The following is a 21,040-nucleotide window of genomic DNA, read 5'->3' as shown; positions in this document are numbered from 1 at the left end:
ACACTAAGCCTACAGACAATGCAGCCACGGGAATCATGGGGTTAATTAACTGTTATTTTGTTAACACAAGTGCAGATTTAACATAGAAAATGCAAATAAGAGTGGGCAAAAACGCGTAGCTTCCCTGCGATGCTGTGAAGAACTGATAAATGTGCCGCTTTGAAATCGGCGACAGAAATGCCAATTAAGGAGATTGGCTATCTTATTATCAGCTGCGTGAAGCTTTAAATTCTCAGAAAAATAAATTGATATTCACGTTAAAATAAAGCTGCTGTCAAAGCGCGTCATAAGAGCAGTCGACATTACTGTCTAAAGTTTTAGTGCTTTAAGTCTGGGGAGACGCGAACAACGGTATGACTATCAGCAGCTTTCGATGACTGTGTACTTGCAAGCACAGACCAGGTGGAACACCTTTTGCTTTGCATGCAGCTCGTGGATTTCCTCCTTGAAGATGAAGGTCCCTGTTGCCTACAGCTTTAAAGGCAGATGGAAGAGGGAAGACAGCAGTGATCACGACAATCAGGACCACCGGCAGCTGCATCGCAAACACCAACTCCACCAGCTACTAACATAGCAAAGTAGAATATTTAGGTGCCCTCAGAGGTGCTTCGAAAGGCAAGCGTGATTTAAAATAGCTTAACATAGCGTGAAAATTTAACGCAATCAGACACAACATATTTTAATCGTGACAGAGAAAGGCTGCTTTGGGCAATGCCAATCCTGGCTTACTAATCTCGAGGCGATCAGACGAGCAGTCTTCAGAACATCGAGTGGTCAGAATTATTGTCCGAAGAGGGCAGCGAACCATCTTCACATATTGTGCACCTGGCTCGTGTTATATCAGCTTCATATAATGGTAGCTAACCGTGTTTGCAATCGGTAACTAGTACAGGAGACAAAATATATGTTCACTAACAACTCGTTAGCCGGAAATAACCAGAATGTGATAATGCTATGAACGCTTACGAATGATTACCCTTCTCAATAACTATTCCGGGAAAAGCGAGGACCCAGGAAATCCGCTGACCGGTATGAGCTATCAGAAAGCACGCTAAAGATAGGCGCCTCATCTTTTCTTTCTGGACCGGCATTTACTGGCCGTGTCATGAGAGCGAAAGAACGGCAAATAAAATAAACAATTTTCGTTATGTATGAAGGTTCAAAGTGGCCTGAGGGAGCTAATGGAAGCAAGAAGTCAGGGCCAGCTCAAGAGTGCGCGGCTGGCCTGTCCAAGTGGTCACCATTTGTCATCGCGGCACGTCTTCAGCCGTCGTTAGAGGGCGCCTGCACTAGCCCCCTCCATTCTCTAATGGCCGCACTTACCGCGCATTTCCTTCTGTTTTCTTTGCTAAAGTAGCCGTTGAAAGCTGTCGATGGGAAAGTGATGTGCCGCTAAACGTTTTGTCCGCGGCTGCGTTACTGCCGTTACGCCCAGATCGTTTATGACAAAGACACCAGTTTTCTTCCTATACATATATCCATTTTTTTTTCATTCCTGTAACAATTTTGCCCGAAAGCACCTTTCTGTGTCTGAAGCTTTCACCGAGACATGCTTCAGTAGTGTCTTCTGAAAGAATTGTAGAGTGCTGGCCTTGCGTGGGCCATGGTTTCGTAGCCGGCCATTTGCTTAGCTTCTATTGTACAAATTTTGCTCTCTCTGCACTTTATGTTTTACTACTTCCGTTCATCATTGCGAACTCAAAATTAAGAATACGAAGCCTGGTCGGCATACACGTTAGCAGTAAATATAAATATGGGGGCGGGGGGGGGGGGGGGGACTACGCCGTAGTCTATAGCTCTGGACAGCAACCGTGGATGAACAGGTATTTGCCAAGAGAACCTCGGTACATCGTACAGGAATGTATGATATTACGATCACATAAGCCGTTCACCGTAATTAAATTTGAAGTTTCTTGGTGTTTCTTGAGCCTCCATGCAAAACTGACATCGAGCTCGGGCAGTCCCACACTGGTTCCTGCCAGTGGAATGTTGTCTCCGAGTGCAAGAAAATGACTACACACACTTTATCCCCAAGAGTAAGGTGCTTCTGCCAAAATGCAAGGATAAGGGTTGGTAAGATGAGTAAACAATGCCCTCTAGACTTTATAATAAATCGATTGTAAGCTGTCGTAGCCCTTTCCAGGGACCCTGGTGGCCGTGTATCATAGAGATCGGAGACTCGTTAGGCTTCTGGTCTGGCGTAAATTGACCCAATATTCGGGGGTGATGGAGGGCTCTAATTTTTTTGTGTATATATTTTTGACACCCGGGCACTTGCAGAGCAATAATGGCACTATCGGCAGTCATCTTGTACTACGTAGGTGCTTCGCAGTTGACGATGATCGGTAGGGTGACATGTGCTGCATTTGCGTCGTCTTCGAGCATAGTTGCCTTTTCACTGAGAACCAGCGCCATCTTGTGTTTGAAGCCCAGAACACTCTTCGGTGTATCTCGGCGTGGCTAGCCTTTATTATATTGCTAGACGTGCTGCAGCAAATAAATGCCGGGGTTTTCTTTTGTGTGGAATTCAAGTGCATGAAGAGAATGAAAATGATGATGCCTGTGACAGATGCCACAAGTGTACCCGTAGCAGATACCACCGCAAAACGCAAGCTCGCATTAGTGTACAAGTCTTCCCTGGTCAGATTGTTACTGCACTACGTTTTAATAGTGGTCGATACCCTTGCAGTCTACACGTAAACAACCTTACGAGACCTTGGTTCGGCGTATCACCTCCAGCTCTTCTTGGTCCGGCCATGTAGAATATAAATAAATGAAACAACCAATTCTCAACTTCTCTGCACGTGCTGATGTTGACAGATACAAGGTTTCCCCGGAGAACCTGCAGCCAGCCAACATATGACAACGACAATTCATTTGAAAAAAAAAAGATGATAGTACCAGTAAGAGCACAGCTCAAGAAGAATGCTATAGTGAATAACTCTCTTAGGTGGCAACTTACCCCATTGTCACTTCGCGTGCTGTGCCATTAATTTATGGCCGCTGGCTACTTCGATGCTCTCTCTTTTGATGGCTGCGTTCTGGTGAGGCCCCACAGAGGTTGCCTTAATGTATCTTTAATCAATCTTTTTTTATTTCTCTCGCTCTCTCTGGTGAAGACAGTGTCTGTCGTCCTCCTACCGCATTCACAAAGCGTAGACGCTTTTTTGTTCTGCGATAAGGTCCCTTAGCATGCAATATAAACATTTAATTGAAGAGCACCTTTATCGATTCCCCATCATTGGTGTAGTGGACACCCTTGTCGCCCAAAAGGGCAAACGCTTTTACCCTTACTGATGTGATGCTTTATCATTGAGTTGTCTGAAGAGACATAAGAGATGCTACAGCCAAAGCGTCGTCCTATATTTACGGTTTCGTGTCGGTTCAACCCACGTTCAGGACCTTACTTGAAAAGCAACTTATGATACGAGAAGCGTGAAGGTAGCGATTCCTGCTCTACTCACAGTTTCGCGGTGCGAGGTGTGTTTAGTGAATTCAGTGAACCTTAACTGGAGCATAGAAAGAAAGAGAATATGTGTTGCGGCTTTACGGTGGATGTCTCAGATCGTAAATTATGACAGAGTCGCGCACTTTGCAGCTACGACTGTACGCCAATGTTTATATCTGATGTATACCCAATGCTTTAGCAATAAGTAGCGCCTTAATTTTTATTATTGATCTTAGGCTACATCAAATAAGCGTACCCGTTATAACTGCACTTGTCAAGGAACAGGGAAACTGAGTTTTCATTTTTCGGCCTGTTTCTAAGAAATCTCCAACTAGCTTCTAATCTATCCTTCTATGGAAAAGCTAATGTTTGGTTATGGGCGCTAACACTAACCATATCTACCTTTGTACTCTTAAAAAGCTGTCTGACTTCTAAAGCAACGACGTTATTAATGTTTCATGACTCGAAAGCAGTAAAAATTCTGGAAAATGTCTCCGCCTTTTAGGGTATAAAGCGAGAAATTGGCGCGCTGCGTAACGCTTATTCGTATGTTCATCAATTTTCTTTACTTGGTTTTCCCAATTGGGTTTTACGTTCTACTCCCCAAAGAATTTCCCATTTCGAATCTGAGTTTCTTAGCTATGCGTTTGTCGTAGCAAGCAGTCTTCACGCATTATTGGAGAAAAGTCTATGCAGGCACTTTAGAGCGCTCCATTGTTTTACTCCAAAGCAAAGGAAAGATCGCAAGCATTCGCTATAAAAGCGCACTGCTATTTGCCACGCGCGAGTGTCGGCCTTCCATTTCGCAAATGCAATACGGAAGTACGAAGAAAGTGAATATAGGACAGCGCGGCTACTAAGGGGGAGCCGAGATGATCAACAGCGGCTCTAGCGAACATAACCCACAAGTGTGCGCTGTTGAAGTAAGAAGAACAGGAAAATTTCTGCGCTAAACCATGATAATAACGTTGGCAGTAGCGGTAATACACTTTTGTGGGGGCGAAGGGTGGAGTGGAATGCTATGGGCGGGAATGCAAATGCGCTGATTGCTCTTGTTTCGGTTCTGCCCGTAGTCGAAATGCATTTTCTTCTGAAGCGAAGGCAACGCTTACAAAGCGGTGTGACCGAATTTATCTTGAGGCGCCGGCTTAAACTTCGCGTGAAATGTGTCGCGGCATAGCGCCCGGCAAATGCAAATTGCGAGCGTCGGTGTTTTGTGTACAAATGGACCATCAACGCACTTTTGTTTCAGTCTCTTGAGCGCCTTGACGTTTAGCGACATGACCATGGCTTAGCAAAATCACACCGTATGATTTGATTTCCTCGAGGCTCATGCGCTATGTTGTATTATTTTCTTCTCTGGCTCACACTTCCTTAAAGTTCCCCGTTGATGCATTCTTCGATTTGCTTTGTGCGCTTACCCAAAAGTAAACTGCGCGTGTCGCCGAAGAAATTGATTTCTTTCTTTTCAATTTTCAATGTGTATCCTGACTCACGGGGCACGTTTCTTTTCTGTATTTTCGGCCAGAAAGCAAGAAAACTTCCCCGCTTCTTTCTCATCAACGTGGATTTAATTGTCTTTAGGTTTCGCTTCTCACTGATTTAGAGCAATACAAGACGGCCTTGTTCCCTAGTTTTTAACTTTAATTACTCACTCTCGCAAGAAGAAGAGTGTACGAATACAAATATCCCAGATTGCTTTAGTGGGAAAGTAACTGGCGTTCGTGCAACATGAGTGATGTGACGCTTGTATCGCGTGGCAATAGTTCGCAACGAAGCCACTCAAATCTCATCTGTCGAGAACTGCTTCTGTAAACATTCATGCTGGTTGCATGACTGGAATTAAGTCTCGCGAAGGGTAGCGTCGGAGCTGCTTGGCACATTCATTGACTTGCAGCTGTGGTGAGAGTGTGATTTTTCTTCTTAGATGCGTAATATTATTGCATTAGCAATACGGATGCTCGTGGCGTGTCACTGCCGTCGGCGTCGGTGCCGCCGTGCTGTAGCGGTGCGACAGCGCATGCGTGGACCGCGCGCTCAGTGCTGGAGGTCACATGGTCTGCTGAGTTTCGGAGGCTCGACGCAGGCGGAATGGGTTAAAGGAGTGGTAGCACGGAACATTTGCTATGTGACGCATGCTCTCTGCTGCCGGCGTTTCTTATCACGTCAGCATTGTGACTGCGAGCGCTTGCGGTCATCGAATGAACTTTGTTCGTGTTCTTCTGAAGGTGCGCGACTATCACGCATGTTTAGATAGCAAGCAAATAGTTTACTGCAGGATATGCTGCTCATAAATCTAGAAGCTATACTTCCTGTAATATTCTAATATTTTGCTGGTGCTGCGAATACTTGGCAACTGCGACTTCTTTCGGGGCATCCCGACCATCCCATGCAGTCGCCAATATATCTGTCCCGCTCCTACGTATTCTGTAGTGCTAGTAGGCTTTAGGTTCAGTCAGGTGGAGCTCTCTCAACTTATAGGTGTAACGGCAGGAACCACACTTTTCAGGCGCATATTCAGCGCTTTCAGAGGCTGCTGCTTAATGTGCCTTCTACCATCTAATTCAAGCACTGGGCTTAAAGGAATCGGAATTGCAGTAGGAGAATAAGGCTAAAACGCCTTGAATATGTCTGCTGGGAAACGAAGTTTGGAGAGGGTCGAAAATTCGTGATATCAACCAGCATTTCTGTTGCTAGCAAGTTTCTTTTACAGTACACTTTGCTGCTCTTATCAACTTTTTTTCTAATTTCTGAAATCGCTTGTTATGTTCTTATTTTTATATAATGTTTTCTTTCAATATTTGAATACTGTGACTGCGAGCGCTTTTCGCAATCCAGCAACAACAATGCAATGCCAGATGCCTGCATTCAAATTTGGCACGAATGCAAAACCAAACTTATCCGTAGAGAATAACAACCCCAGAAAATGCTACAGGTGCTGCTTTCTAGTGGTGCTTAACTTTGGCAGAAACGCTCATTTTATACAGTCGATAGTCTCAAGCATTTAATTAGGAGCTGAACCTATCTATTAAGAGAAAGAATGCAGGTGGTATTCATTACTGTCAGGTCGGAAGTATTAGCGAACTTTTCTGTCAGTTAGGCATGTTATACCGCGCCTCTTTTGTTTTCAAACTATACAAAACATTTAAATAGCCTGTCGCAGATAGCACATTTTGAGTCCTCGAGCCGGAAAGGCGGACACAACTTGCACGAGAAATGAAAATGTGTGCTATTAGCTGTATCACTCCAACTTGCCTAAAGTGTGTACTCATGTTGGTACAGGGTTTCAGAGCTATTATGCACAAAGCTTTACAGAAAGACGCATTATTCTACGAGTATTGTTGGAGCACCTACGGTAATTTCTTTGTCCCTGACTGCAAACTACTGAAAATTATGTGATTAAAAGTACCTAACTGATTTCTCTCTGTTCTAACGGTGAAGATATTCATAAGGTATTTGGAAATTGTAGAAGACGTCACAATGCGTCTTTTGCAGCAAGGTACACATCGTGGCCTTGTATGCTCTGGTGAAGAGAGAACACCGGGGAAATATGAAAAAAAGCCATACTCTTATGGCTACGCAAACGCGGCCAAGGAATGGCAGCTCCACCAAAAAGTCTCAGTGAGAAAACAAGCTGTTCATCTGTGGCCCGCCGGTCAGGGCAGGGGGTTTCCTTGATGTCGGTACGCAAACCGCCGTGATGGCTCAGTTAGCTAAGGCTTTGCGCTGCTGAGCACGAGGTCGCCGGATCGAATCCCGGCCGCGGCGGCCGCATTTAGATGGAGGCGAAATGCAAAAACGCCCGTGTGCTTGCTTTGCAGTGCACGTTAAAGAACTCCAGGTGGTCAAAATTAATCCGGAGCCCTCTACTACGGCGTGCCTCATAATCAGAACTGGTTTTGGCACGTAAATCCCTAGAAAGAAGAAGATGTCGGTACGCAATTATCGCTCGGGGGCTGTTGACGAACCATGGAAAGAACATGCGCCCTGTTACGGTCACTGCTCTACCTGGTAACAGATGTACGGCTTGCTTTCTTACAGATACTCTTTTATGTCACTTCAATCCCGCGCCCGCGAATGCGTAGCCACATGCCGTTTTTCATATTTCGCGTATCTTGTGTCTTCTTATGAATAAAAAAGAAGAAAAAGACGCCATCACTACCTTACAATAAGTACCCCGTTTTTAGGTCTCTTATAAGCTTCTCTACAAGTTCTTAAATTAAATTGCAACTATTAAAAGAACGAGTAAAAAGTTAGCTAGGTACTTTAACTCTGTGAACGTCAGGAAATAGAGAATTACTGGCGTTTGCCCATGTTAGTGGTTCTGATGCTTGTTAGTTGTTGGTCTTCTCGTGATATAATTTATTTCACCTTTGATCTGTAATGTGCATTCACCAGTGTGAATAAAATAAAAAAATAAATTGCCAACTCCACATGCTGTCTTCTTTTCCCCCTTTACGTCCTTTTCCCGTTCTTTCCCCTGACTCATTGCACTTCTCGATGCAGTAGCATCAAGTAATTTCACGTTTGTAAAGGTGACTAAACATTACGTGAATCGACGTTTGCCACGGCGGCCTTTGCCGTATCTGTCTCGCTACCCTTACTTACATTTAAACGAGATCTTCACGGCAACCTAATAACGAAATCTGCTACATTTACCGTATACAGCGTATACAGTTAGTTTTGTCTTAGAAAGCCGTCGTTGTGGGAAATCTGCTACATTTACCGTATACTACTTATACAGTTAGTCTTGTCTTAGAAAGCCGTTGTTGTGGCACCTCATTATTCGGAGTAAGGATGTCGCCTAATGAAGCACTACTCGTTTCTCGCAGCTCCTCCGCTCGTGAGTCCATTCAGCTTCCCGGACGACCTCACCGAGGGCAAGAGGGCGGGCGCCGCATGCATCATCTCTGAAGGTGATCTGCCCATCACCATCCAGTGGCTGAAAGACGGACGGCCGTTAGATCCAGAGTTGGATGCGTCGGTCGCCAAAGCGAACGACTACACCTCGTTTCTCTCATTCACGGGAGTGCGCCAGTTGCACACCGGGAATTACACCTGCGTCGCATCGAACCCTGCAACATCGTCTAACTACAGCTCAGAGATGATTGTCCGAGGTGAGTTTAGCTTGACTTTGAACTCATTTGCGTTCGCCTATTTAGCTATGACCTTTCTAGAACCTGAAGGTGTTTATCTTATTGCGGGGGTGATGGCCATTTGCTGCTCACTCAAGGGATGAAATGATCCCTTGGGTAGCTCGTGTTATCATCATTCGCGAAAATTCAAAATTAGGTCGCCAAGAGGAACAGTTTATGATGCCCCTATAGACGATGGGTAATAGGAGGAATATAAGAAAGATCCGTTGGAAGCGGCAGAAGCAACACTGGTGGCAACCTTTGTCATAGGTATGAACAGGTATGTTACATAGCATAGGTATGTAACCTTTGCACAAAATTATGTACAGCGAGCACTTAGAAGATAGCAGAGCCTAAATAGCATTTATCAGTTTGGTTAGATAAGTTTGGTTACCTCAGATAAATTCACGTGCGGAACGTATGAGGTCTGTTAGAAAAGCATCCGACCGTATTTTTTTTTTTTTTTTTTTTTGCGAACACCTGATGGATATGAAACAAGCGGGCTTGCATCAGCCGACCTTGAACTTTCGTGCACATGCGCGAATTTTTATTGCGATAGCAATTATATGGACACTCAAAAGCAGATTTCCGCCGTCGGCGTCGCCGTCGCCGTCGCCGTCGCCGTGAGGTTCCGTATGACGTCATTTGGAGAAGAAATCGTCGCCGCGCGCCGAACGCTGTATGTGCGAGTGAAAGGGCGCGAGGGGCGCGTCTTTCACGAGGAGTGAACGCACGGCGGAGAACAAATGCGCGTTCTGCGCCGTGCTCGCTTAAGGGCTGCAGAAGTAGGCGTCTCTTTTCTCCTTTAAAATCACCATATATGTAGAGCAAACGCGCCTTCTTCCGACGCGCGAGAGGCCGTGCGGGAGGGGGAGGGAATGGAGGCGACGTTTAGCTGTGGCACGCAGTGCCTATTTATATCAGAGGCTCCGGCAACAGTCACCAACGCCGCACGCATTTTGAGCGAACGCGGGCAAAACGCCGATGGCGTCGACAACAGTTCTGCGTGTTGCCGATGCTGCTGCATGTCCAAGTTTATACAGCTGATAAAGCTAATATCATTACTCCGTATAGCTCTCTACAAGTTTGCTATCGCAATTGATGCTTCGCCTTTCAGGTGAAACTGCGACAACTTTTTCCCGCCTGCCGATAGCGTAAGTCGCTGGGACGCAGAGGTAGTGCGCAGTGCTCTCGTTGGTTTCTTTTTTTTTTTTTTTTGCAAGGAAAATGATGGAGCGACTGGAGCAGTGCTACTGCATTGAATTTTGCCAGAAACTTGGCGACAGCCAAGTGTAAAGCATTCGGAAGATTCAGACGGCTTTCGTTGACGATGCTATGAGCAGCACACATATTAAGGAGTGGTATGACCGCTTTAAAGACGGTCGCACATTGGTGGAGCGCGAGCCATGCTCCACCCGGCCATCAACATGCCGAAATGACCAGGTCATTGCCCAAGTGAACGCTGTGGTGATGCGGGGCCGTCGTGTGACTATCCGAGAAATTGCGGAAGAGGTGGGCATCAGAACGTTTTCTGCGCATTCCATTATGACCGAAGATTTGGCCATGAAGAGAGTTGCGGCAAAATTCGTGCCGAAGCTGCTCACGGCGGAGCAAAAGCAACTTCTGAAGCCTCACAGGGCATGCTGGATTCCACAAACAGTGACCCCGACTTCATAAACACCATAATTACTGGTGACGAGTCTTGGTTGTACAGGTACGACCAGGAAACCAAATCCTAGTCGTCAAAGTGGAAGCACTGCACGTCACCAAGACTAAAGAAGGCCCGACAAGTGCGCAGCAACGTCAAATTGATGCTCACTTCATTTTTTTCTTGACTCCCGCGGTGTGGTACACCACGAGTTCGCACCACAGGGTGAAACAATCACCAAATAGTACTACAGGGATGTTCTCCGTCGCCTACGTGATGCTGTGCGGTACAAGAGACCAGGAGTTCTGGTCAACAGAAAATTGGCGCATCCATCACGACAATGCTCCAGCACATTCCTGGCACTTGATTCAGACTTTCTTGGCGAAAAATCACCAGACTCCTGTAGTTCAACAGGCTCCTTACTCTCCTCATATGGTCCCCGCGACTTCTGGCTGTTTCTTAAAATCAAGAGACGATTGAAAAGAGCCCGATTTCACACAAGAGAGGACATTATGGCTGCAATGACAGCTGAGCTAACTTCATTCCGAAGGAGGCCTCGGCATGCTTCCAACAATGGCAGCACCGCGGGGAGAAGTGGGTGGAGTCCCAAGGAGACTACTTTGAGGGTGATTAGGTTTCCAATGCTCCAGTTATGCCAGTTTTTTTTTTCTTCGGCCAAAGGCCGGATACTCTTCTAACAGACCTCGTATGTGTAAATTAAATGTATATTATAGGACGCGTCTGGGCGTACTTCGGCGCAGCGAATTCAAGTTAAAGCTTAAGTTCTTGTTATAGCTAGGCCCAATATTCACAAAGCTTCTCATCTGTAAGAGTGCTTGCTCATTGGCGGATATTCACTTGCCGGTGAGTGATAAGGAAAAGACTGCGGCGTCGATGGTTAATCTGGGCAGCCCTTACGTAAGAGTTTTGCTTGGAGCAAGAGGACTAATGATTAAGGGGCTTGTGAACCCATGGCGTCCTTGTGCTACGCATCAGTAGGAGTGCGCAGAAGCGTATGTAAATATAGGCTGCTCAAAAGATGTATACACTTTAAAGCATTTTTCTTCACACAGTTCCTCCTACGTGGAGGCAGGAGCCAGTAGACAAGGCTGCCGTCATGGGCCAAGCGGTGAGCTTCGATTGCCAAGCGGATGGTTTTCCCGTGCCCGTTATTCGATGGAAAAAGGAACACCGTGAGTATGAATTAGACACCGGTAAGTTACGTAAAGGCTTTGGAAGTTGAACAGGCTCCTTCGAGCGTGCAAGAATACAAGCCGCGTAAACACGACGGATATTTGCACAAAACATTTGCCTATCATTAGCTCCATAGTCAATAGAGAAGCTGAGATGTATTTCTTCACTGGTGATAGAATTTGCCTAGGTTATTTAAAAACTGCTGGTATCCACACTCAAACCCCATGCAATTGTTGATGCCACGTTACCACGCTCATGCTTGGGAACATCAGCTGCGCGTACTGTGCCGGAGAAAGCCTGATATTATTCATATAGCACTCATAGGGCCACTCGAGGCAAATTATCACCATCGCTATGATGTTCCATATACATATATTAAATGCGAAGCATTTCTTGGCGAACATTTGCCATTTTCACAGTATCTATCTAGCCGCCTACGTCTTTGTGCTCTCATGGTCGTTTCGTGAACTTGATATGCACCAAAATTGACATAGCATGACAAGAGTGTATGAAGAACCTAAATGATAGGTCATCACATGAATGTCATGACATGCGTGTCATGTAGGTCATGACAATGACTCAGCGATAAAAAAGATTAACGCTCAAAAAACCACTGGAATGGGTTCGAACGTGGGCATAAGTGAAGAAAACACTAAAGAATGGTAGTAGAAGTCATAGTCATGAGCATAACTCAGCAAAAATGACAATGACTCAGCGAAAAACAAATTAACGCCAAAAAACCAATAGAATAGGTTCGGATGTGGGTACTAAGTGAAGGAAGGAAACACTAAAAGATTATGGTAGAAGTCATAGTCATGAACATGACTCAGCAAAATTGACAATGACTCAGCGAAAAAAATTAACACAAAAATAACTGAAATGGGTTCGGACGTGCGTACAAAGGGAACGAAACATTAAAGAATAGCGGTAGAATCCATAGTCATGATCATGACTCAGCAATAATTAGAATGACTGAGCGAAAAAAGATTACCCTCAAAAACCATTGGAATGCGTTCGGATGTGGTACCAAGAGAAAGAAAAGGCTAAAGGTTGATGATCGAAGTCATAGTAATGAGCATGTCTAAGGCGTTCGCCTTAAGGTCTCTTGGTGTAGCTAAAGGGACTCCTAAGGACTCATGACACGAATGTCATGATATGCGGGACATGTAGGTGATGAAACAGCCGCCTACGTCTGGGTGCTTTCATGGTCGTTTCGTTAACTTGGTGGCTCCAGGCACACTGCTTCGCATAACATCGATTTCCACAGGGCGTGGGATCTACCGGCTTTTAACTGCGAAGCTATTTAAGCCAGCCGTAATGTGTTGTGCGTAGCCGTGGTAGCCATGGTAACCCGGAGGCGGAGGAGGAGAAGACCGCGTGCATGCACACGCGGTCTCCTCCTCGCCAGCTGTCTGCCTTCCCGACCCCTGCCTCTCTTCTCTCCGCGGCGCGCTGAGCCAGGAGGAAAAAAAAGGCGAAAGCTTGCACTAGGCCGCGCAAAGCTCAAGACACAGCAAAGCTGGCCGATGGATATCGAGCGGCTACCCTCCAACGCGTTTGGCGTCGGCAAGCAGCAGCGTTCTTGGCACAGTGCCAACCTAGGGTAGCCTGCCTGCGTTTGTGGCATGCCAGGAACGCTGTCGCTCGTAGACGCCGACGCGTCCAGCGCTAGTCACGTGAGATGTCGCCAACGCATTCGGCGCCGGCAAGCGACAGCGTTCTTGGCAGTGTACCAAACTTGGTTAGCCTGCCTGCGTTTGTGGCATGCCAGGAGCGCTGTCGCTCATAGGCGCCCACGCGTCCAGCGCTAGCCACGTGAAATATCGCGAAAGTGAAGGTACCTCCGAAAATGATCGCTCGAGAATACCTTCCTACATGCGTAGTTAAGTTAAACCAAGTTAATACCTAGCAGCAACCAAGTTCATAGCTAGCAGTAGCAGCCAGTAAGCTTCGCCGTGCCTAAGCTTTGCGCGACCGAGTGCAAACTGGCCTTATTTTTTTAATGGCATATTCCAGTGGTCGTTTCAGAGCGCTCTGGCCATGCTACAAAAGTGGCGAAAGACAACTTTAAAGCTGTATTACGACAATAACCAGGTATGGAAATGATGATCTTGCTTCGTTATCATCAGAGAAACTCGTTTATGCAAACGGTAACACTTAGTAACTGTTTTACATGACCTTTGTAGCGCTACCAGAGCGCTTTAACACGACCTCCAAATTTGCCTATCAGATTTGTGCTATAAGTTTACCTATGCTGTAAAGGCACGGTAGATTCTGTACCATTCAACAACCATAGTTACTCTAGTAAGGCTTATTTTCTTGACTCATATACTCCTCGAATATTTTGAGCATTGCCGCCCGCGAACAGAATCTGTGAAATATTTCATTCACATCGCATGCCTTTTGTCTTATTTATTTTGAGACTATTAAAAAGACCTAACAATGTTAGGGTTCACAATCTAAAGGTGATGTAACTTCGCTGGTGCCGCTCTGTACGTGTAGCATATAGTGGCGCCTGTGCGATGCCATTACAGACCCTACAAGGCGTGTTAAAGCTTTTAAGGGTGCCAGAAATTTAGCGGACCAGCACATGTCAAATCCGTGTATAGCCTCACCCACATATATTTAGAGCACCGTCCAAGGAATTCAAACGCAGCGCTAACCCTTCCTATCGGTGTCAATGCTTCGCCCCTCGGGCGAAACTGCCATTTTTTTTAACACAAGCCGAGCAACTCAGGCTGTGTCAGGTATTAGTATCTTCAAAATATACATTGAAAGTGTGTCTGAGTTTTTATATAGCAATTTCACTACCTCGTATTATCGGTACCCGTTGCAGTAGCCCAGTGGCAATGGCGTTGCACTGCTGAGCTCGAGGTCGTGCGTTCGATCCCGGCCGCACTTTAATTAGGGTGAAATGCAAAAACGCTCCTTGTACCTAGATTTAGGTGCACTTTAAATAACGCTATGAGGTGTACGGTAATCCGATGTCCCCCGCTTTGGCGTGCGCCATAATCAGATCGTGGTTTCCGCGCGTTAAACTACAGAACTTAATGTAATTTTTAATTTTATTTAGGTGTAATTGTTTCTATTTTCTAAGATCTTCCGCCACTGAAATACCGCGGGTTTCCCATATAAATCTAGGGCAACATGTGCATCTTCCATTCACTGTTCTTTGTTTTCACATAGGTAGCCCATTTTCTTTCTATGAATTTTATGCAATCGTTACTTTACTCGCTTACTATTGCCCAACATATATTTACTATATGGATGATTTTATTCGTGGCGCGCTCTTTTACAGGTACAGAGAGCGGTCGCGAGTTTTCGGTGATTATCAGCAACGCCAATGTGCAAATTTTGGAGAACGGCTCACTAAGCATCCGTGAAGCTGACCGTTTAGACGCCGGGCACTATATGTGCCAGGCACTGAATGGAGTTGGACCTGGCATATCCACTGTCATCAAACTCGACGTGCACGGTACGTGTATTTTTCAAGCCAATAGCTTTCTTTGACTCTTTCGCGCGTTTGGTGGTCGGACTTCTTGATGATGATGATGATGATGTATAGTGTTTACTGGCGCAAGGGCCAAGTATGGCCAAAGAGCGCCAAGAAAGTCGGACTTCTTCTAACCGCTGTTATAAAAGCGCAGATGCAAAGAGACCGTGGTCTTGCACAACCGCGTTGCATGGCGGGTTATTCACCGAACGCTAGTTATTGCAACTTTTGAAGGAGGATGATACCCGGATTAACAATTTTGGTGGTTCTAGCTGATATCTCTACTTCCACTTGCGATAAGCAATTCAAAATTTGCAATTCTATTATAATGTGCTTCTACTTGTCCTACATAGAAACTCATGCAAGAAGAAATATTAATGTGGAATTTATAAAAACGTGAATAAAACAGTTTTGTAACCTTGGTTCAGGAGCATTTGAATGATGACTAATGCTAATACAGCAATGGAACTTCTCTCACATCTTGCTTACAATATGGGCTTTTCACTTTACTAAAAAAAAATTATTTCATCATTGCATTCCTTAAATACATGCTGTTTAATAGTTGACACTCCAACAAGGGGGCTTTTTGCTTTGAAAAAGTTATAAATAATTTTGATAAAAAAGTCTTTATTCTAAACTTATGTTTTAGTTCAGTCAATGGCATTTGGAAATATGAAATAACTCACAGAAATAAAAAACGTTAATTTCTTGCAGAGGAAATGTTCCATATAATATTCAAAACAGCGTTTTTCTAAAGACACGTTTGAAAGTTTAACTGTTCGACCATTCCTTGTAACATGTTTCGTATTGGCGTCAAAACAGCAAAACAGCGTATAGGTGTCAAACAACTGTTTGACCATACCTTGCATGCTGCAGCTTGATTAGAAACTCTTGGACAGTAGCAATGCCTCTTAATCGGTATCCAGTACATTCAGCGCCACCAACATCCAAAGGTGTACCGTGCACTGCGCCGCCGATTTTCGCCGAACTTGCTCTTGCAACTCGGGGCTGACCACGTTGATGGTCCACACTGACATACCGATTTCCGCAATACTTGCCCGTCTTTTGCGAATTGGCCAAGTAGCGAGCTATTGTTGGCATTCCACGTAGTCGGTGAACACAGAATAACAGCAAACGTTTTGAACTTGCAAAAATTGAGAAGTACTATCAAATTGAGCAGCCTTCGCAGCGTTCGAACAAAATCAAACATGCTCTCATGTGCGCGTGGAAGTGCCACTTGCGGCAATTACTTGAACTACTGAAACATATGAACTGTTTTATGCTGTCTGTAACTCGCTGGTAACCTAAAGATGACATTAAGGTACATACGCTATTCTTCTCTTACTATATTAGCAGATAAATATGGGATATTTCTTAGGAAAATTCTTGAGACATAGACGGTAGCTTATTAGGCGTGTATGACATTGTATAACATTGTCTGTGTTCGGCTCCTTCCTTTTGGTCTAACCTGCAGTGGCTGCGCACTTCGAACGCAAGTTTCATGCCCTCACAGTTCGTCGAGGTGAGCACGTTGCTCTCACTTGCCGCGCCATCGGTGAGCCTCCAATCACTGTCACGTGGGCACGAGACAGACACGCATTCAGCCCTGCCTTGGAGCCGAGGTACGTGCGTCGTGCCTTAGGTGGAGGCAGAAAGGCCGATGTAGTGCAATTGCGTGGCTTTCGCACGGCCTGAAAACCGTAGAAATACCTAAAAATGATAAATCTGCACTAAAGCTACTTAGTGAATATTATGTAGTGTTCATGTGGTGAGAGCCAGAATACTTGCTGCTAAGAACTTCATGCGGCGTCAAGGCCTCCATCCAGAGGGAACGAGATCTTGATCAAATATGTGTACAAAAAATAAGTTGTTAGTTACTCTGAAATAAGTTCGTTTACTCTCTAATCAGCCAGCCAAGACATTTCGAAGTGAAACGCACAACAACAACAAGCAAGTGCTTGCAACCTTTGTAGCTGATTGACCTAGTCGTCGTTTAGAATACAGTGAATAAAAATGACAGGAGCGAAAGTTTTGGTTGTTGGCGTAAGAAAGAGACTCTAAGAAATCAGCTTTAAGCTGAGAATACGCTTTGTTAGTAAGTTTGTGAATGAAGTGTCGAGAGGAACATGTTAGCCCTCTCTCTCTCTATGTCCTTGCCTTGCTTTAGCTTAGCAGCCAGGAAAAAGTGGGGTGGGTGGGAAAAGTGGTCGGTTGGCGAATAAGCTTGACATATACTCATTCTAATACTAGTAAGGACGTCCTACGGAGCAGGGCCAAATAAAGCGATTTATTTTGAATTAAATGGAATTGATTAGCATTTTGGAACTTGGAAACGACTTATGAAAGGTGGATGTTGGTGACTTATAAACTGACTGTTGCGGTATAGTACGGAATATTTATTTCACGCTCAATTCCACAAAGAAAAATTACGTGCATATAAATTACCGTGTAGGTGGTAATGCATTATGTGTTGTGTGCCTCTGGATGTTTCAAATGTCACGTGTCTTTTCCAAATTTTTTTAGGTTCATCTGGCCCGTCACCCTTCCATGATTCACTGCACAACTATTCGCTGTTCCTATGAGCTCAATGTAGCACCAAGACACGTCGGGCGCCATATTGTGTCGCCAAAGCTTTATGATGTGAAGTTTTACATTCAAAATAATACAAACGTCATCACAATTTTTATTTGTCACACCTGAAATACACTAGGTATGAAGCTGTTTAGACGTTAGAGAACGCGACTAGCTTTAAATCTCGAAATCTTCTAGGGGTACCTGAAGCTTTATTCTTTAGTTATAATTGTAATCAATAGTAATAAAACATTGTAATCAAAATTTCTGCACTCTTCGTGCCTGCAGGCCCAAACAAGGCTTAAAAAGTGCGAAGCCTCAGATTTGAATAAGTGTCATATCAAACTGAAAAATTGTCCATTCCCTCAAATAGCAGCGTATTTTAAACATCTTGCTTGTATTAATTGTTCCGCTGTGCTGGCTAATGAGCAAAAAATATTGTGCTATCGTGCGCCGCGTGCCGAGCGATAAGGCTACTAACAAAAGACACTGCGCCAATTTTTATTGCACTTTTCTTGGCTATTTTGCTTCGCGAAGAGGGTTGCGCAGTTGCGATGTATAGGTTCAAACTTGAGTTTAGGGTTCATCACATAAAATAAATTTAGTGCGAAAGATTTGTAACGTCCAGTATTATTGCTTTATTAAATAACTATCGACCTGCCACTCTAACCACCTGACCCTAGGTACGTGGTTGAAGAGAAGCCCGGAGCTGAGGCACTCGAGTACGTGGTGCGCATCCCGAGTGTGGACCGCAGGGACTCCTCGCTGTTCAGCTGCTACGCAGAGAACGCCTACGGCAAGGACGACACTAACTTCCAGGTCCTCGTCCAGGGTGGGTGCGTGTGCGTCCGCCGATGACCTGCAGGGTTCCACGAATGCGCAAACTCTAAGACGACAGCATGTGTTTTATCGTTTCCTTTAAATGAGATGTCTCTTCGTCACTGCCGAAAGAGCTTTGCGTGCATTTTTAAATTCTCCGTGATTTATACTTGATTCATGCGGAAATGATTGATAATTTTTGTGTAGACCGTATTCTACAGCTATCGATGTAGGGACATCATTTCCTCATCGAAACTGTATAAATAACACACAACACCCATGTAACAATAATAATGCATGCTGAGCTAATAAACAAAATGTTTTATTGTGTCAGGCTTGGTACAGCTTCCTTTTAAGAACTTTCTTCTACCTGACTATAAAAAAAAAAAAAAAACTCAAGCTCAACGAATCCTCCTGCGCTTTAAAGAAGCCCGTTAAGTATAAAATGCAGTATTTCTGTCTCATGGACTCGAGTGTAATTCTAAATCTATATCTTCCCCCTGTCGTTGACAGCAAGGCAGCGATTATGTTGCAATGCCTTTTACGATGCTATTTTCGTGCTTTTCGCTCTTCGTTAGCGGTCGTGTAGCCAAGAATTTCTTTTAATGCATTAGCAATAAGAGTGTCGAAATGAAAAAGAAATGTGTATCCGTGGGAAGTGTAAAAAGACAATCACGTGGTATGTATACATATAGCCCACATACGCAAAAAAAATGTCTACTTGCTTATGTTTCGACCGTGGCGAGGCCGAAAATAAAAGTGCATGTTTCTTATGTGGGCTCCTCTCTAAACTATGTGCAAACTGGACCTACAGAACATTCTGCTTAACATTATATATATATATATATATATATATAGTACAAAAAATAGAAGCACGTAGGAAAACCATATAACAGGACTTCACTGACGTTTCGGCCGGACCCCAGCCGAAACGTCAGTAAAATCCTGTTATATGGTTTTACTACGTGCTTCAATTTTTGAACTATTTCTGTACCGGCTCCTGTGATTCCTTGCTTCACTGATATATATATATATATATATATATATATATATATTGTAAAGGGTATACCCAGCACCTCCACCAATTGTAAAGGGTTTATTCGAGATCGGAGCAGCGCAGCGTCGACAGTCAAACGATACACAGCTTTCAAGCACGAGGGCCGTTGCTAGCAAAAGCGCTGGACCCACTAGCGTCTGAGCCCACTATAGCCGGACTTACTAGCGTCTCTCTTCGCTAGAGTATATATATATATATATATATATATATATATATATATCCAAGACCTTAAAGAAGTGTGACGTAATGCCTAGCGCATTTCGCTCGCATTAACCACTAAGTTGCCACGTGCTTTTTGTATCTGACAGCCCCCCCTCACACTTGAGCAGGGGAGGGTGTAGGCGGGCATTTTATGCGTCGCTTTATGCCAGTTGCCTTGGTACACATACATTGGGGTCGGGGGGAGGTGGTGCTGTGCTAAGGCGAAAGGAGGGGGTTGGAAATGTGCCACGTCCCCCCCTTTAGCCCCAGCTATGTCCCTTTGTAAGTGGTCAAAACGACGATCAATCGTTATCAGTCGCATCAGATGGCTATGAATGGTGAATGAGAAGAGTAGCATATAACCGAGCGGAAGGCACTGTTACAAAATCGCGACCCGATGCTCATAACGAAATAATCCGTCACAGAGACAGATGACTGGCGGAGAACGCCGTCGACTATAAAAACTGGAATTATTAAAGTGAGCCTAGCACTTCTCATGAGGAGGGGACTGCTTGAATATTTGATGAAAAGATTTTAACTGATCTCCGATCATTTCCGTAACATTCTTCAACACATTTTGCCGTCTTTATGCTACCTACGAGGCCCATCGATAATAAAGACCAACTGCAACAAAATTTCACTTGGGCTAAATTGCCTATAAATGTTTAGGCATATACTACTAATGCAATCTTGGCAAAGCCGCCGGGCTGGTAATTGCCCAATTTTCTTACTACCAGGTTTTACATAGAGCCTAAGCAGAGAACGCGTGCACCTGGCGGTGAGCGGTAGTCATGCGGATGGGGTGAAAATCCCCGAACCATACATGACTGCTGATCTCTCATCATGACTGCTAGGCGTCCAGGTGCATCGCTCACTCAACATATGCAAGTTGATGGGTGTCTCTCTCGGCGTGCTTACTCGTCGTGTATGTGATTTGAGCTGTTCCAAGAATGCCGACGCGTTGCGTGGCCGTCAGGCGCCAACTCAGCACGCTCGCTTCAGTGAACCCGAACTGTAGGCCAGCACGCTGCTGGTCAGCCAAGCTAGCGTGCTATGGGCTCTGCTCCAGTGGCTCCAGCGTGAGAAATTTTTCCTAGCAGTTGGCCTTTGAGGGGTAAAACATGAATCTGGATTCAAAGGGCAATACACCACTTGTGAGTAAGTTTACTTCGAACCGAATAACTGTCAGATCTCTTCAATAGCAGTATGTTTATAGCAGCTTGCCTCTTTCAATTGCTTCGCGATGCTGGCTATCGGTGAAACATGATAGTGGCATCGTGCGCCGCATACAGAGTGATGCGCGAATTTTTTTTTGAAGTGTGATATCAATATGTCGAAGTTGCATTCTAAGAAAACACACTACACCAATTGTCAGTGAACCAGTTTCTTGCCATTTTCGACACGAAGCGGTTTATAAGCTTTACGAGAATGGGACGCGCAAACGTCTGTAAGCTAAGAGTCGAACTTGGAAGAA

At 44.8% G+C, this 21,040-nt stretch overlaps 1 protein-coding gene across 1 annotated transcript in view; it reads left to right on the top strand.

Annotated features, from left to right (window-relative positions):
* LOC119448717 (Down syndrome cell adhesion molecule-like protein Dscam2) overlaps positions 1-21,040 on the top strand; it is a 322,695-nt gene that overhangs the window by 274,177 nt on the left and 27,478 nt on the right. Inside the window, exons 13-17 of the mRNA XM_049665781.1 lie at positions 8,281-8,565; positions 11,305-11,424; positions 14,724-14,900; positions 16,393-16,540; positions 18,173-18,321. Of these exons, the coding sequence (XP_049521738.1) occupies positions 8,281-8,565; positions 11,305-11,424; positions 14,724-14,900; positions 16,393-16,540; positions 18,173-18,321 (879 nt within the window). The remainder of the gene's footprint in view (positions 1-8,280; positions 8,566-11,304; positions 11,425-14,723; positions 14,901-16,392; positions 16,541-18,172; positions 18,322-21,040) is intronic.

This window comes from Dermacentor silvarum, chromosome 4 (assembly GCF_013339745.2).
Source record: "Dermacentor silvarum isolate Dsil-2018 chromosome 4, BIME_Dsil_1.4, whole genome shotgun sequence".
NCBI lineage: Eukaryota > Metazoa > Arthropoda > Arachnida > Ixodida > Ixodidae > Dermacentor > Dermacentor silvarum.
Note: the sequence above shows the minus strand (reverse complement) of the source record. Positions and strands in the feature narration are given on the sequence as shown.